The sequence below is a fragment of the Falco peregrinus genome, chromosome 8, assembly GCF_023634155.1.
Source record: "Falco peregrinus isolate bFalPer1 chromosome 8, bFalPer1.pri, whole genome shotgun sequence".
NCBI lineage: Eukaryota > Metazoa > Chordata > Aves > Falconiformes > Falconidae > Falco > Falco peregrinus.
This window is the reverse complement of record NC_073728.1, coordinates 62518482-62533661: the sequence shown is the minus strand read 5'-3', so window position 1 is coordinate 62533661 and position 15180 is coordinate 62518482. Positions and strand designations below refer to the sequence as shown.

General features: G+C 53.2%; 1 protein-coding gene across 4 annotated transcripts in view; it reads left to right on the top strand.

Annotated features, from left to right (window-relative positions):
* Nucleotides 1-15180, top strand: part of JADE2 (jade family PHD finger 2) — an 84036-nt gene that overhangs the window by 36977 nt on the left and 31879 nt on the right. For all 4 annotated transcript variants that reach the window (XM_055811705.1, XM_055811706.1, XM_013303513.3 and 1 more), the window contains exon 5: nt 6653-6822. In XM_055811705.1, coding sequence (XP_055667680.1) covers nt 6653-6822 — 170 coding nt within the window. The remainder of the gene's footprint in view (nt 1-6652; nt 6823-15180) is intronic.

Genomic DNA, 15180 nt, shown 5'->3' with positions numbered 1-15180 from the left:
GCCGCAGTGATGCCATCAGCAGGAGGGGGTGCAGGCGCTCTCCCAAGCTGAGGCAGATGCCAGGGCACAGCGTGGCCATGCTGCTGGCTCTCGCCAAGGGTGAGGAACAAGTATTTTCATCAGTCTTTAGAAAACCGTCGCCTTGAGCCTGTACCTGGTATTGCCAGACTCTTCTGGGCGCCCTGCTGCCCGCAGTGGGCATCGCTTATCGCCCACGTCCCGCACCGCAGGCGGTGGCTTGCCATCCTGAAGCAAGTAGGAAGTCCTGCATCCATGCCTGGGGCTGGAATAGGAGAGGAAAACTAGAAAACAAGGCTAGAAATAAGAAGAAGGGATTGATGCCTATGGGATCACTGGCGCCTGAACCTGGGATGTGAAGTGTATTAGTACATAATGCAGAATTCACCCCAGATTGATGTGAGTTGGTGACGTGTGTGCAGACATCCTCATCACCCAGCCTGGGTTTTTTCTTTTTCCACTGAGCAGCTATTTGGAAAACGTGGATGTTTCCAAGGGGATTAAACCCTGTTCCTGTGCAGAATCAAAACCCTGATGATGTCCCTGCCAGCCCCAGCTCTCAGAGCCCAGAAAGAGATGGGCAGGAGATGCTGGCGAGGGCGGCCTCCGTGGTTTGTTCTGTTTTTCTAGCTGCATCTCCACCCCAGTGTGTCTGGGCAGCACAAACCTTACAGCTTTTCAAGCTCAAGTTTTCTTGATCTTATTGTAGATGAGGAGGGGGTGCACAGCATGGTCTGGTTTCTGTTTTGCTGTAAATCAGGGCATGGGTTTTTCCAAAGAATTGCTGTCTTGTATTAAATTGTAGGATCTTTTTCTTCCACTGTTTCTCCTAGCTCAAGGCAACTGTCTCTGCAGTCCTTGATCTTTGTATCTGAACACCGAGAAGCTCTTTGCAGGTGTGTTAGCATGTGTCAGGCAGGAATGGGTAGATTTTTAGGAACATGATTTTATGCACTAAAGCAAATCCAGAAATTGACGGGAGGCTGCGCACCTCGAGGCGTCGCATCCTGCTTGGTGTTCCCAGAGGCTCGGGGTGCCCTGTGTGAGCCCCAGCATCTGGCAGCCTCCTGCACCCCTCGGGGCGAGAGGGATGCTCATAGGAGCAGGCACAGCCTCTTGTGCAGCTTGCTGAATTATTTGCAAGCCATAAAACCCTCGTGTTTAACTAAGTGCTGTGGATGAGTCAGGGGTTCAGTCTGGACCAGGCTTCCAGCAAGACTTTGTAGGGTTATACAGGCTGCTCGTTGTATAAAAAAATAGTTTTGCAGTTATTTCCGAGGTGCTGTTGGGCAGCACGTGTGAGCACTGCTCAAGCCACAGCTGAAAGCCACCGGACAGGGCAAAGTGTCCCAATGATGGGCGCTGCTGCCCCTGCAGAGGTGCAGAGCTGGCCCTGGAGTCTCATCTCCCACCAGTGCAAATCAGGCTTAGCTGAAGTTATAAAATTCACGTCAGCAGCAAACTGGCGGAAGGTGCAGAAGAAGATGAAGAAGGAGCCAGATGCAAACCCGCAGGTTTTGTTTTCTGATAGGTATCCTGCATCAGGTTTCAGCCTCTCTGAGCCTGGCCATCACTGGGTGTGCGTAAGCTGTGGGTGAGGTCTCGAGGGCAGCATTTATCTTCCTGGGATGGAGGAGCACAGCATCCCCCAGGCGTGGGCATTGCCCAGAGAGGCTCCAGGGGATGCCCTTTTCTCCTCCATGGCTGTGTTGGCCTTGGAGGTTCCATGCCGAGGGGCTCGGTGGGCTGCACACCATTTGAGATGTCTCCGTTTTCGTTTTCCCTGATCTACGAACAACAGGCTTGGGGTTAGTTCTTCACCAGGTGCCTTCTTTGGGCAGTTTCTTCATTTCTGACCTCCGCTGCTGATATTTGAAATGGTGACAAAATGGCATGAACGTGTCCTGGCATCCCCATGTCTGAGTTAACTCCTCCCAGCCCATGCTGCTGGATCAGTGTGGGGACACAGGGTCCTGCCCATGAACAGAAAACTCCAAAAGTAAAGTTTAGTGGCAGTCTTAAGGAGATACATGTCATAGTAATGCTCATTCCTTGTAGGACTAATGATTAGCAGTGGAAGCAAGCTGCAGTGGATGGGAGCTGTGCAGGCAGCGCAGTACTGCGGTAGCCGAGTGCTGCAGCATTTGCCAGCCCTCCCTGCGACGTGTGTTTCCAGACGGGGGGAGGCACCTGTCATCGCTACGTTGGCATCTTTCAAACCTTTTAACTGAGCGCCAGCGAGCATGTGGAGCGTGCTGTTAGATCTTTGTATCTTAATTAACTTGATCTTCATCATCAGTGATGTGGTGAGTAAATGAAAGGAACTGTAAATTCCAGTTGCCGTTAAACCAAAGCAAACTCCGTTTAACGACGCAGTGTCAGGAGAAGCTGAACATGGAGCTTTCGTGGCGGTGGTGCTGTTATCATCAGCGGCCCCAGGAAGCTGCCTGTGATCTCTGCATCACCGGGGTCTGTGCAGAGCCAGGACCTGGGGGATGAAACACACACTCAGGTTTTGGAGGGACCAGCAGTGTTTGGCAGGTGGCTGTGTGGAAGGGGAAAGTCACTCGTCCCCCATCTCTGAGCATCAGCTTCTCCCCTTTTCCATGAAATGCCGCAGTGAGAAGGCAGAGGCTGCACGCACGCATTGGTGCCGACTTGCCCAGCTTGGGTGGCCACTGTCCCCTGCATGCCAGCAGCGCGGTGGCTCTCTCGGCAGGCGGGATGGTATGTACTGCATTATAGATAACCCACAGAGGATTCTGCAGTCAGTGTCAGCATCCTTACCAGACTGAGTGCGTTCCAGTGGCTGTCAATACAGTAAATGATCTGTTCAGGCCGCTCTTTTGATATGTACACAGAGCATTAATCTTCACACTTTTATGCCAGGCTAAAAATGGCAGCTCCTTTCTCCCGCCGTCCCGAGCATCCGCGGCTGGCCCTGTGTCAGGCTATCACCTGTTGCAGCCAGCTGTTCGGCGAGTGGCTCGTGTGACTTGGCTGCATGAAGGCTTACGGTGCCGTCCCCTGCCTGCTCGGGCAGCTCTTTGCAACGGGAACGTTCATCGCCCTTGGAGGCTTTTATTTTCTCAACAGCTTTGAGCTTGCTCTTGTAAGGCGGCTGTGTCCCGCCTGCCTGCTGCTCGCCGGGGCACTTTGCAGAGCTCAGCTGGCCCTGGGCTCGTGGGATGGAGGCGTTCAGTCCTTGGAGCAACGCATGTTGTGCCGGCGACTCCGGTGTGTTTCGGGGCTTGGGAGCTCCTTAGATGATGCTCCCGAAGCCTGACTGGAGCATGCGTGGTTTCAGTGTTATTACTGCTGTCTGCATTAAATACAGACGTTACTGAATCCCCAAGCCCTGTCCTAGATTACAGTGAGCTTGTTTTACAATCTGGGGACTGGGAGCTGTCTTTTCATGGGGTTATTTTCAGATCCTGAACTGAAGTTCGGGAGATGTCTTCAGGGCATTGGGGCATGTCTTTATTTTCAGTTTCCTAGTGGGGAAAATAAGGCAAAAGAGGCAAAAGGAAGCCCTTTCTTGATGTATCCATCTCCATGCAATCAAATTATTGCTTCTGTGGGTGGCTCTGGAAGTGTGTCCAATGGTTGTGACTGCAGAAGAGAGCAATTAAAGTACAGGTCTGGGTCTGGAGAAACTCCAGGTTCATTTTCCTCTCATGCCAGATTTCTTTCCTGATCTTGGGCAAGGCAGGTAGGGTGCTGTTCCCGAGGGCAGCTGTGCACAAAGATCTTCCTTTGGCGTGTACAGACCTTGGAGCATCTGGTCCCACGATTCAGCTGGCTCCGTGATGGACACGATGGCTTTGCCCCAGACACATCACAGAGCACGAGGCACTTGATGTTCCCATATTAACCTACATATCAGGACAGAAGGCAGATAAAAGTCTTGCAGGGGCCAACAGGCTTCCCAGATGGTGCTGGTGCAAGAGCAGGGCTGGATCCTCTGGGTTTGCATGTCAGAGAAGCTGCTCAGAAGGGGGTGATGCGCTGCAGTGGGTTGCTGTTTGCTTGTTTGTTTCTTTGCAGCATCTTTCTGTGTTGATGTTTGTGCTGGGAGGTGCTGGGAGGTGGTATTTCGGGGAGGAAGCGTGTGCTGTGCAAATACTGCAGTGAGCTCCAGCTCCCAGCTTTGCAGAGATCTGTCAGCTGGCACCACGGGCTGCTTTTCACTTCCAGCCTGTCCTCTGCTTGCATGTCATTACGCATGACACTGTTGACATGTGCATGGCAAGTGTCATGCATATTGCTGCAGAGTTGCCAAGAAAAGGCAGAAGAGCTGACAGCCAGCGCCTGTCGCTTTCTGTGCAGGGAGTTTGCAGCAGATGAGGCAACTCCTCTCCCTGTCCCTGTGGTTGTGATTAGAGAGCGCTCAGAACAAACCTTGCAGACCACTGGGGGATGTTCTCTGTTGCCGAGCCTGCCAAAGTGCTGCCCGGCACGGTGGGAGTGTGGCACTAAAGTGTATGGCACACCGGAGGCACCCCACGGCGGCGGGCAGCAGGCAGCCTGCTTGCAACGTGGGGCTGGGTTGCAGGGGCTTGGCTAGAGGGTGGTTTAGATCAGGGGTGTCTGGCGAGTGGATACCTGCACAGAGTGGTTCAGGCATCTCATCTGGGCGGCCCAAGACCAGGATCTGTTTTCTGTTGTGCCCTGGTAAATTAGCAGTAGTTGCTTGAGGAGTTAATGGCTGGAGGAGTTGCTGTTGCTATCGGTATTCGGACTATCGCATCCATTGGACCTAATTTTTCTCATATAAAGAGTTAATTTCCATCGATGAATGGTAAAACTGTTGCTGTAGGTAAAGGGAAGTTGCCACGGACCTGTGCTGGGACGGGCTGTCAGTGCAAGCCTGTGGGTTGGTTTTGGTGCGGTGGGGCTGGAGGCGGAGAGCCTGGCCCAGACTGCCCGCAGCCTCGGGGAGAGGGCAGCAGGCAAAGCTGGGTGGCTTCTGGTCACCAAACCGTAACTCCTCGTCCCTGCAGTCAGGTCCTGGCCTGGGTGTGAGGGGAAGCACTGGCAGAGCTGAGGCTTCCTCCAGTCCTGGGGGACCTCTGGAGAGACAGGACAAATGCCTCTGCTCCTGCTGAGCATTTTGGGCAGGGCACAGTGGGGAGAAGGCGGTGGCTGAGCTCTGGTTTTCAAATGTAAGTAGGACAGAGCAATGCACTTAAATTCATGCACCGGGCAAAGAATCTCATGCACGGGGCGCAGGGTGCATGGTGGTGCCAAACACAGTGCCTGCGTGCTACCATCCTGCCCACAGGGTGGAGGGTGCTGGGTTGGCAGCACGGCGAGCAGGAGCCCTTGCCTTAGTCCTGTCCCTGTGTTTATCCCACAGCTCGGGCACATCCAGCCTTTCCGAGGGCATGGAATGGCCTTGCATAGCCATGGAGCAGGGATGGGCTGGTGCCATGGTTCCCCTCACTGGCAGAGCCTCTGGTTCCAGGCAAGAGCATCACTATTTGTAACAGCCCTGGTCCTGTGCTCACATGTACTTTCCACATCAGGTTTCCTGGTTTCACAGGCAGGACAATGTATTTCTCCCGACCGAGCTATTTCTGCCCTGATGTGGCATTTCTGTGCAAGCCTCTCTGCAAGCCCCCATGGGGAGCAGCAACCCTCTAACATCAGGGGAGCAACGTGAGGTTGATGCCAGCAGCTGTAGCTGTAGGTCGATTTATTTGACTCAGGAATCTAAACATGTAGGAGGCTGCTGCCACCAGGCTGGTGGTAATGCAAGGCGGGGAGGAAGAAAGGAGCCATGCAAAGTGGAAAAGTGGCTTAATTTCTCCTGGTGTGACAGGGAATTGGATAACTGTTGAAGAGCAGGTGTGCTCCCACGGAGAGCCCGGTGCAGAGCTGCCCGCGTGGTGCTTCCCTGGGGCTGCTCCGCAGCGTGGAGCCGTGTGGCGTGCGGGCGGGTTCATACTGCACAGCATCAGTGGGTGTTCGGGAAGAATGAGATGTGGGGGTAAAGCCTGCGTGTGGCACTGGTACCGCTTTTATTTCTGAAGGGTTCGGTGTTATGCCACCGATCTACAGGGAAGCATACGCTGAGGTAGATGGAGGCAGAGGCCAAAACCCAAATTCCTGATTCCCAGACTGCTCGTTCCCCTCCTGGTCGCAGCCTGAGGCGGGTGGCCATGGTGCCACATAGGAAGCCAGCCCCACGGGAGCCGGAGCCATGGCGCAGTGGGGTGCAGGCTGGCCCTCGGCAGCAGGTGCGGTGCTGGAGCCATGCCACCATGCTGCCACCTCCCTGCGCTGCCTGTCTTTGGGACACTGGGAAAGCACGAACCCCAGGTTTGAGGTCCTGGGAAGGGGAGCTGGCAGCCAGGCTGCGCTCAGCGTTTTTCTGAAAATTGGCTTGTTTTGATGCATCCCAACTCAAACCATCACATAAGGTGCCCACACCGGCAGTCTCTGGGGCTGGGACCACGTTGTAGTCCTCAGGGCATCCGAGGCACAGCAGACAACACCAAATGCACAAAACCCCTTTGCTTTTGTTCTTAAAGTCAGGTTTGTACAAGGCGTCGTTGCACCCTCCATGGCAAGAAAAGGGACAGTTTTGCAAGTTCTAGCTCTTTCTCAACCTCTTCTTCTGTTCTTCCAGGATCATACCGCAGCTGGAGAACTCGCCTTCACAGGTTTCACCAAGCAGCCTGCCTGGCTCCGAGATTTCGGAAGCTACAAGGACTTACTTGCAAGGGGTGAGCCGCTATGACCTGGATGAGCTCGATGCTTGCTGGTTGGAACTTGTTAATATGGAGCTCAAGGAGATGGGTGAGTATTGCTGCTGTTTTTCTCCTTGCCTGGGCATCCCAGAGTGGGCATTCATGCTTCTTAAGTGATGATGTGGAACAAAAGGTCTTGAAGAAGAAATCTTCATTCAGGCTCTCCAAAAGAGACGATGTGGATTGCTGCAGCGCAGGAACTTGAGTGTATCTCGATGCTTCTCACTCACGTAGGAGTTTTTGGACACGGTGCAGGAAGAACGGGGCAAACCAGATGATGGTAGGAACAGTGCAGCGTGTCCTGTGGAGCAGGGGTCTGATTTGCAAAAGAACCAATAGATTCAGATCACTCATGACCGCGCTCCAGCTGCGTGACCGTCTTCATCTCCTGTAGTGATCCCTGCAGCATCTGAGCTGCAGGAGGTGTTGTGCAGGGCGGGCGCGTTGAGCCCGACTCCTCTTTGACTGGCCAGATCTGAAAGCATTTCTCCAGCATCTCTCCAACGGGGCAGATGAAGTCAGAGGAAAGAGGATTTCCTAGGCACAACGTGTAGCTCTCAGAAATGCTGGTCCTGGGTTGTCTCTTTCCTAGGTGTCTCTGAGTATCATGGCATAACGTTGCCTGCATCACTGCTGTTACATCACTGCACATTCTTAAAATCCATTCGTGCGTTTCGGTTGAGTGCAAGTACCTGGGCTTGGAATTTGACCACTGGCACTAGTGCTTAGCATGGTCTGCTGGGCAGATTTGTTGGCACAGGCACGTGGGTCTGTAGTCCTGCCAGACTGTGGAGGGATTTTCCAGTCCTTGTTAGGTAAGGGTTGCTCTGGTGTGGCGGCTGCCGCGCAGGTAAGAATAACACCACAATAAAACATTCACCTTGTGAGGTCGGTGAAAGCTGAAGCGTGCCTACGTGAAGTATTACTCCCCATTGCAAAGGTCTTCCAGGGGGTGGGACAAGGTATGTTACCGAGTGCTTGAGCAGGTGGGGTCATGCACCGCTGAACAGGAAGGTTGTGCTGAGTCTCCCAGCCCGCTGGCTAAGAGCTGCAGTGAGTTTCAGTAAGATTGCAGTAAGATTTAGTTTCAGTAAACTTGCACAGGAATGTAAATGAGCTCAGAAGCAGGCCACTGCACTGGCTGGTCTTGGTTGCAGAAGATCTCTGTTCTTCTGATGTTCTCATAATTTGCAGCCAAATTTTGTTACCGTGATCTTTGAGACCTTGAGAAGGTTGTAGAGGCTGCTTTTACAGTTTGGCTAATTATCTATTATACATATCCTGTATATTGGATTTCCCGTAATCTCGGCATTGTGGAGCCCATAGTATCACTAGCAAATCACCATCAGCTTTGCCCTCATTAACTGGTCCTGTATTAGCAGCCTCAGCTCTGTCATTAGCACACCCAGGTTTTGAGCTCCTGGCAGCTACAGCCAAGTCCCTGGGCAGAGCAGAGGGTGCTTCTGGGCAGCCCCGAGTGGCCTGGTCCTGCTCAGGTACCTTGCTGAAGGTTCACCCTTCCTGACGCTGCGCAGCTGCCGTTACTGCATCAGGACAGCAGCTTGTGCTACACTGGACATCCTTCTGACTCCGCCGTGCTTTCACTGTATCCCCTGCTGCACTTCCCTCACCATCTCCACTGCTAGGTGCCCATCAGTTGTGTCTCTGGACTCCAGAGAAGGGTTGTCTCTCTTTCTACTTTCCCCTTGTACATATTTCATAAGTCTTTAGGAAGGCAGTGGGCAGAGATTTGACTTCTCCGGCCCAGTTGGGTTAAATTTGGCTTGCTTTTATTATTTCTTCAAAGTATTAGGTTACAAATGCAAGGTCTTAAATGGCTTTCAGATGTGGAGCTCCTGTGCTGATGGATAACTGGAAGGTTGAGATGAGATGGGTGCCGTTGGGGCAGGGATGCTGCTGCCCCAGGCCAGGTGGGAGCTGCCTGTCCCCTGCAGCTGCCAGTGCCATGTCACCTTCGGGCTGGCGTGCGCCTTGGCACAGCGGCGCTGCCTTGGGAGCGTGTTGGGGTTTAGGAGGGGAGCTTGAACATTGTCACAGGGGAGCTTGAGCATGGAGCATCACATACCCCTGGTAGCGCCACTCCTTGCAGGCGCGTTGGGTGGGCTGGCATCGCGGCATCCTGATGAGTGCGCCCCAAACCCGATGTCAGGACGTAGGCGATGGTTTGCTGCTGACCCTCTGTAATTCTGAGCAAGCTGCGTGTTTCTTCCTCTAGCTCCTTGTCATTTATCAGACAGTCAGCTTTTTCAAGGACGGTCCTTAGGAGGTGTTTGTGCAGCACCAGGCTGGATGGCACCATGGTCTCTGACGAAGCCCCTGAGCCCGCCTGCCGCAGCCAGCTATAGACAGTAATAACGAACCCAGGGGATTTCAGCAGCGATAATGCAGGGAGCCTCACTGTCCATTCTGCAGCCCGTCTCTGTTGCTGAAAGAGCGCTGTAATTACTGGCTGAGCCTTAAATATGCTTAAATATGCCGGGGAGGGAGCAGCTTTGAAAACCAGCGTTTGGTGTGTGAAATCCACCGCGGACACGGCTGCAGCCTGAAGGATTCTGGTATCTCGCCCCATCCCCCAGCCCTCCTGACTTCTCTAGCAGCACGAGGGCTAGTGCATTTTTTCCAGTGACTTGAAAGGGAAAACATGTGGCATTGATTAATACCCCATTCCCGGCGCCGTGGGGAGCTGGGGGTCTGGCAGGTAGGGAGCAGGCTGGGTGCTGGCGCTCCGGGCTGCGGGACCGCGGCTGCATCTCGCCCGCCGGTGCCTGGTGCCGCTGGGGGGGTGGCCGGCGGGCTGCTGCGGGGGGACGTGTTTTCCTGCCCGTGGAAGTGGTGGGGTTTGGGTGCCTGGAGAGGAATGCTGTTGCAGCACATCTGATGGCTGCTCGCCGCCTGGGCTGTGCCAGAGCTCTGCTCCCTCTGCTTCCCATACGGGAGAAGCCAGGCAGCCGGGCACAGCGCAGGTGGGATTTGGGTGCCCTTCACCACCCAAGGCAGAAGATTGCCCCCTGCCTTAGGTTGGGCTGAAGGCAGTCCGTAATTAGTGCTTTCTCCTGGAAGCCCTTGACATTAATGACAGGCTGAGATCTCCAGACCAGCTTTGCTGATCTCTGAGATCATTAATGTGACTTAACTGGAGGACCGCAGCCTCTCCTGTTGAGAGAAGTCAGGAGTTATCTCCCAGCTCAGGAGATAGGCAGGAGTTTAAATTCCTCCTGGGTGTTTAGCTGAGCTGTTGTCACTGGGCAGTCCAGGGGCACAGTGTGTCATTCCCAAAATATTTAATGACAAAGAAGGAGCCTGATCTGTGACTGGCTCTCGAGGAGTGGCGGGGAGGGGAGCTGGAAAACACCTATGAGATCATCCCTCTCGCTTCGCTCCTGCCGCCGTGATCCACGTAGCACACAGCACATGCCTTTTCCAGTCCTTTTTAGGTCACCCCAGGGATGGAATTTTATCACCGAGATCAGATAAACCTCCAGATAGCTCCAGCTCCCTGCGCTCCGCAGGCTCCTCTCCCACTTAGGTGAAATGGCTCTGAAAAGCAAAAGTTTTACATGTAAAACCAGCTTTAAATAGCTGTGAACTGCCCTGTAAGATACTGCGGGAGCTGTTGCTGTACTGGAGATAGGTACTGTTTAAAGGACTGTGTGCTGGAGATGAAATCAGTATTTAACCCTGCCTAAATGTTTTATTTGTTGCTGCTGCAATATGAGAGAGTTTAAAAAGTAGGTCTGAAGGAGTCTGAATGAAACCCTGAACCAGATTTATGTACATGCCACTCCAGGCGGCCCAGGCCTTTCCTTTTAGAGAGGAGCCATGCCATAAGTCTTCGTTTTTATATTAACATTTTATGCTGTATTTTGTGATCTCCACTAAATCCAAAGCTATTGTAAGAGTGGGGCTAGAGACACTTCAAAGACCAAGGCTGAAAGATGCCTTTGCAGTGATCAGCACTTCATAAACACACGGAAAATCCTCAAGAAATGGCTAAAAACGTTGCCGGAATCAATTTTGCTGAAGGCAGAGCCGAAGTTTCTAAGTATTCCCTTGACTTAATCCATATGGTGTATGCTGCTCACATATGCCCACCACAGCTTCTATCTTGGGAGCTGGAGGTGTTCCTGGTATTTTATGGCAGGAACATGCAAAGGTCACATGCATTGCTTTTGAAGCTCCAGGGGGAATTCATCACTGCATACTTGAGATATGTCTGTGTACTAATGAGATGATACCTCCCTCGGTGGAGGTGAGATTGGTCAAGTAGACTTGGAATAAACCGAAGTCGGTGGAGTGACCCTGGGGAAGATGTGCTCAATGGAGCAGAGGCTGACATTAAACGTATGCCTCAGAGAGCGGCTGCTTGCCTCCCTGGCAGTGCCGGGAGTGCCTGTCTGAGGCTGCCCCATCCCACAGCGTCCTTTCAGGATTTGGGGAGCCCTATTTTCCCCCCAAGACAGCTTGGTCTTGGTGCTGCCCAGGCAGAGCCTGTCCCCACGCAGCTGCCACCTACCCACGGGTGCCCCTCGCCACGGCCAAGCTCCGTCGGCTCTGCAGGGCCACCCTATAGCTGGCATTTGAATCTCTTATTTTAACGACTTTGGGGGTGAATCCCCGCCATGCTGTGCTGGCAGCGGATGTGCAGCCCCATTCCCTGCCCGTGCAGCCGGCTGGAGGGAGCCCTGTGGTGGGCACCGCTGCCCTCTGATGTGGGGGATGCAGGGGCTGCTGGCCCCCCGCGGCAGTGCTCCCCAGCCCTGGCTGGCAGGGGGATGTGCGGAGGTCTGTCCTTGTAGTGGGATCCGTTTCCTTTAACCACCAGCCCAGCTTCCCCCTTTCCAGCGTCTCCCCACGCAGACCGCAGCTGTCGGGACCGCTCGCAGCGATGGCCCTTCCACCACCTTCCCCACCATGCCCCCGCACCCAGGCTCACCCTGCTTGCTGCTCACCGCTTGACAAAGCTTAGCCCATTAATAATTCAGAGTCTGCTTGTTGGGAATATTTTTTTTTCTCCTTTCTCTTGTTTTGAAGAAATCCTGCCAGTTTGGAGCTGTTTTATAACATGTCTGTGCTGCAGCCCACAACAAACATCCGTGCGTAGCCTGAAATCTTTGTTCTCCACCGAGATCGTAAGCTGATTGCACGAGTAACTGTTTCGGCAGCAGAGCAGTTGGGTGCGTGGATAGGCGAACCGGCAAATCCTCTGCTACTTGGTGGTGTATCGCCCGCAAGAGATGTATTTCATAGAGTGCCAATGTACAGCGTACAAGTATCTTGGGAACAGATTTAGGGCTGGAAGCTGTTCTCAGTTACACCGCCGTTATCTGGATTAATGCCGCTGGTGTCACGGGGAGAAGGACTCGCCTGAGCTGCCCGTAGGCAGGTGCCACGCTCGTGTTTGCTCGCAGGCTGTTGCTCTTTAATGTAGGGGTCCGTACCCCACTTGGATGCAAGGGCAGGACTCGGGAACAGGCGAGTCAGCGAGCCCAGGGGGTAAAGAGGCACAGAAGTGATGGCAGTCAGAAATGATGAAGGTGAGAGCCCACTGCAGCTGGCTCGTGGAGAGCTGCTGAGCAGCATGGCGGGGGTCTGGGAGAGCTGGAGGTGGGTGCACAGGACTTCTGCTCTTCTTTTGGATGAACAACATTGTCCCCCCGTGATCACCTCCCCCACCGCCGGCCGGGGTGCCCCTGGCACAGTGGGAGCTGCGGTGCCCCTGCCCGGGCGAGCCGCAGCAGCTTGCTGGGGTGCCACAGCATGGGGCGGCCGGAGGGAAGGGAGAGAGGAAGAAGAAGAACAATCCGAGCACAATAATCCAGGCTAATTTTGTGTGAAAATAGCCTCAGCCTTTAAGCTTATCTTTCAGCAAGGAAATCCAGAAATATTTTCAGGTGGCAGTTCTGTAGGTTGTTGGCAGAGGTGAAAACACTGCAAGCCTCTGGAAGGGGAAGCTGAACTAAATGAGCTCGTAGAAACAGCTACTGCAGCAAAGCTCTGTATAGATTAATGTGTTCATTGTATATAGATCATGTATTAATGTATAGCTTAGGAGGGTTGGGTATCAGTGGGAGATGCTTTAGACATTTTGCCTCCCCGTTTTTTGGCAGAATCAGTTTTTATGTCAGATCGTTGTTTTGCTATTCCATGAATTCCTCGCAGTAATTGCAGTACTTCCAGCGATACTCGGAGTTTTGCTGCTGGATGGGGCAAGGAGGGTTTCATCCGCAGTGCTCCAGGACAGCTCCGCCAGTGCCGAGCATCGCTGGAGAGAGACGGCAGCTTGTAAAGTGGCTCCTAAAACATTTTGTCATCATCTTAAATTTGAGCAATAATTGATGTCAGTGGGTGGCAGAAAGAGTGATAATTGGTTCCTGTAAATCTTTTAAAAAGTGCATTAGCAGGCTGTGTTTGTAACAAAATATCTAGAAGTTTCACTGCGGATGCTCAGCTCACGCAGGTTGCATGTCGCTGTTTGTTTTGTTGGTCTTACTTTTATGTTGAGGTTCTGCTCATAAATAACATCAGTAAAGGATTAATGTGCAATTGCTGCATCTCCCAGGCATTGTGTGCCTGCAGGGGATGGCTTCGAGGTGGCTGGGGGAGTCCCAGACGGTCTAGCGTGGTGTTCAGGTGGTTGGCTGTCATCCCCTGACCTTTGCAAAGGATGCTTGGGACAGGACCTGGGATGCCCAGGGGAGCACCCAGCCTGGGGCAGGGGTGCCTGGTGTCCCGGCGGGTGCCTGGAGTGCGTGGGTGCTCAGCTCCCAGCCTCATCCAGAGGCAAGGCGTGCTTCTCCCAACGTGTCTTTCTGCACACCGGTGCCTCAGCTCAGCTTCAGCATCTAACCAGTGCTTTTTATCTCCGGATTGCTTTCATTCCCCTGGCCTCTGAGGGGGGAAGGATCCTCAGCAGAGCTTTGCAGAGGCAGAAGCTGAAGCAGGCAGGTTTGAAGTGACTCACCCAGGGCGAGCTGGAGGGACAGTGAGCTGGGGGGAGATCTCAGAAGCCCGTGGTCCCCATGCTGCGTGTGAACACCCCTATCCCATCAGGGAGCTGGCAGCCTTTCACTCTCAGTTATTCAAAGATGCTAAGAGACAAGCCTACATCATCTCACAAGTGCTTTCCTTTTTTTTTTTTTTTAAATTTAAAAAAAAACAGTAGTTTTGCTTGTTTATATATATTTTTATACTGAAAAGTAGATGCCAAGGTTTACAGCTTCTGAATCAGCTAGTGGCGCAGCCTGCAGTCCTGATGGCTGTTTGTTCATTAGCTGTTTTATCTCCAGGTAACCTCCACAGGGTAAAAGGATTTATTGTTTCAGTAAATTGATTTTAGTGGAGCACAATTTAGTCAGAAATAGGTCTCCATTCTGTGAAAGGTGTCTTCACCAGCTATTGTTTTTCTCCCTGCGCAGTGAATCGGCTCACACCACGACAAGAAGTAGCTGAGAATTCATTTAGCAGAAGAATATTGCTCCTTCATGCCACATAAATTACGGTATTACAGAAATAATTATAACGGAGAGCGGCGTTGTGTAAAAGAATGTGCCTGGTGGTTCTCCAGACCCGGTGCTGTGACTTCGGTGCCAGCTCAGCGATCCCAGCTCCTTTGGGATGAAGTGTTTAAATTCTGCATTTCAGGTGCCGTACGGGCAGCTGCTGTGAGGTTTGGGGTTGCTGAGTGCACAGGGTTGAGGCCAGGACCCTCAGGAGGCCCCCAGGGATAACGAGGATGCTGGGCAGCTGCAGGGATCCTGGCAGACCCCGACGGGAGAGGTACAGGGAAGTTTTCTGCTGGGAGCAAAGTTCAGATGAAAGGCTGGGTCGGTTCCTACATGTTTTACCTTTCTGAATCAGATTTGGAGACCTCCTGTAGCATGTCATTGTCTGGCACTTCTCCTCCTCCTCCCTTTCTGAAGCAAAGGCCGCCTTCTCCTCCGAGGGATGCTTCCTCTGGGATACGTGCTGCCACCAGCATCCCGCTGTGGGCCCAGAGAGGAGAGCTTTTCTCCAGCCAGGATGCGGCAGGAGGCAACACTCCCTCGGGGACAGTCCTTCCCAGCGCAGGGCAGTGTCGGGGGGTCCCAGGGAGCCTGCGTGGCTACGTCAAAACCCAGCATCATTAACACGCTCGGTGTTAATGGGGAGAGGGTATGGGTGGTGCGGGTGGCCTCCAGGCAGGGGTGGTGGAACATGGAGCCTTTTACTCTGAACATGACTCCAAGTCACTGGTGATTATGTTGGCATGAGACTGCATTCTCACTTCTGCCTGTGTCCCTCTGGAGAGAGACGACGGAGGAATTTGCAGCTACGCTGCCTTTCTCTGTGGAGGCTCAGAAAAGCTTCGTTTTCTGCCCCACCTTTCGTACAAGACCTTGGCTTACCT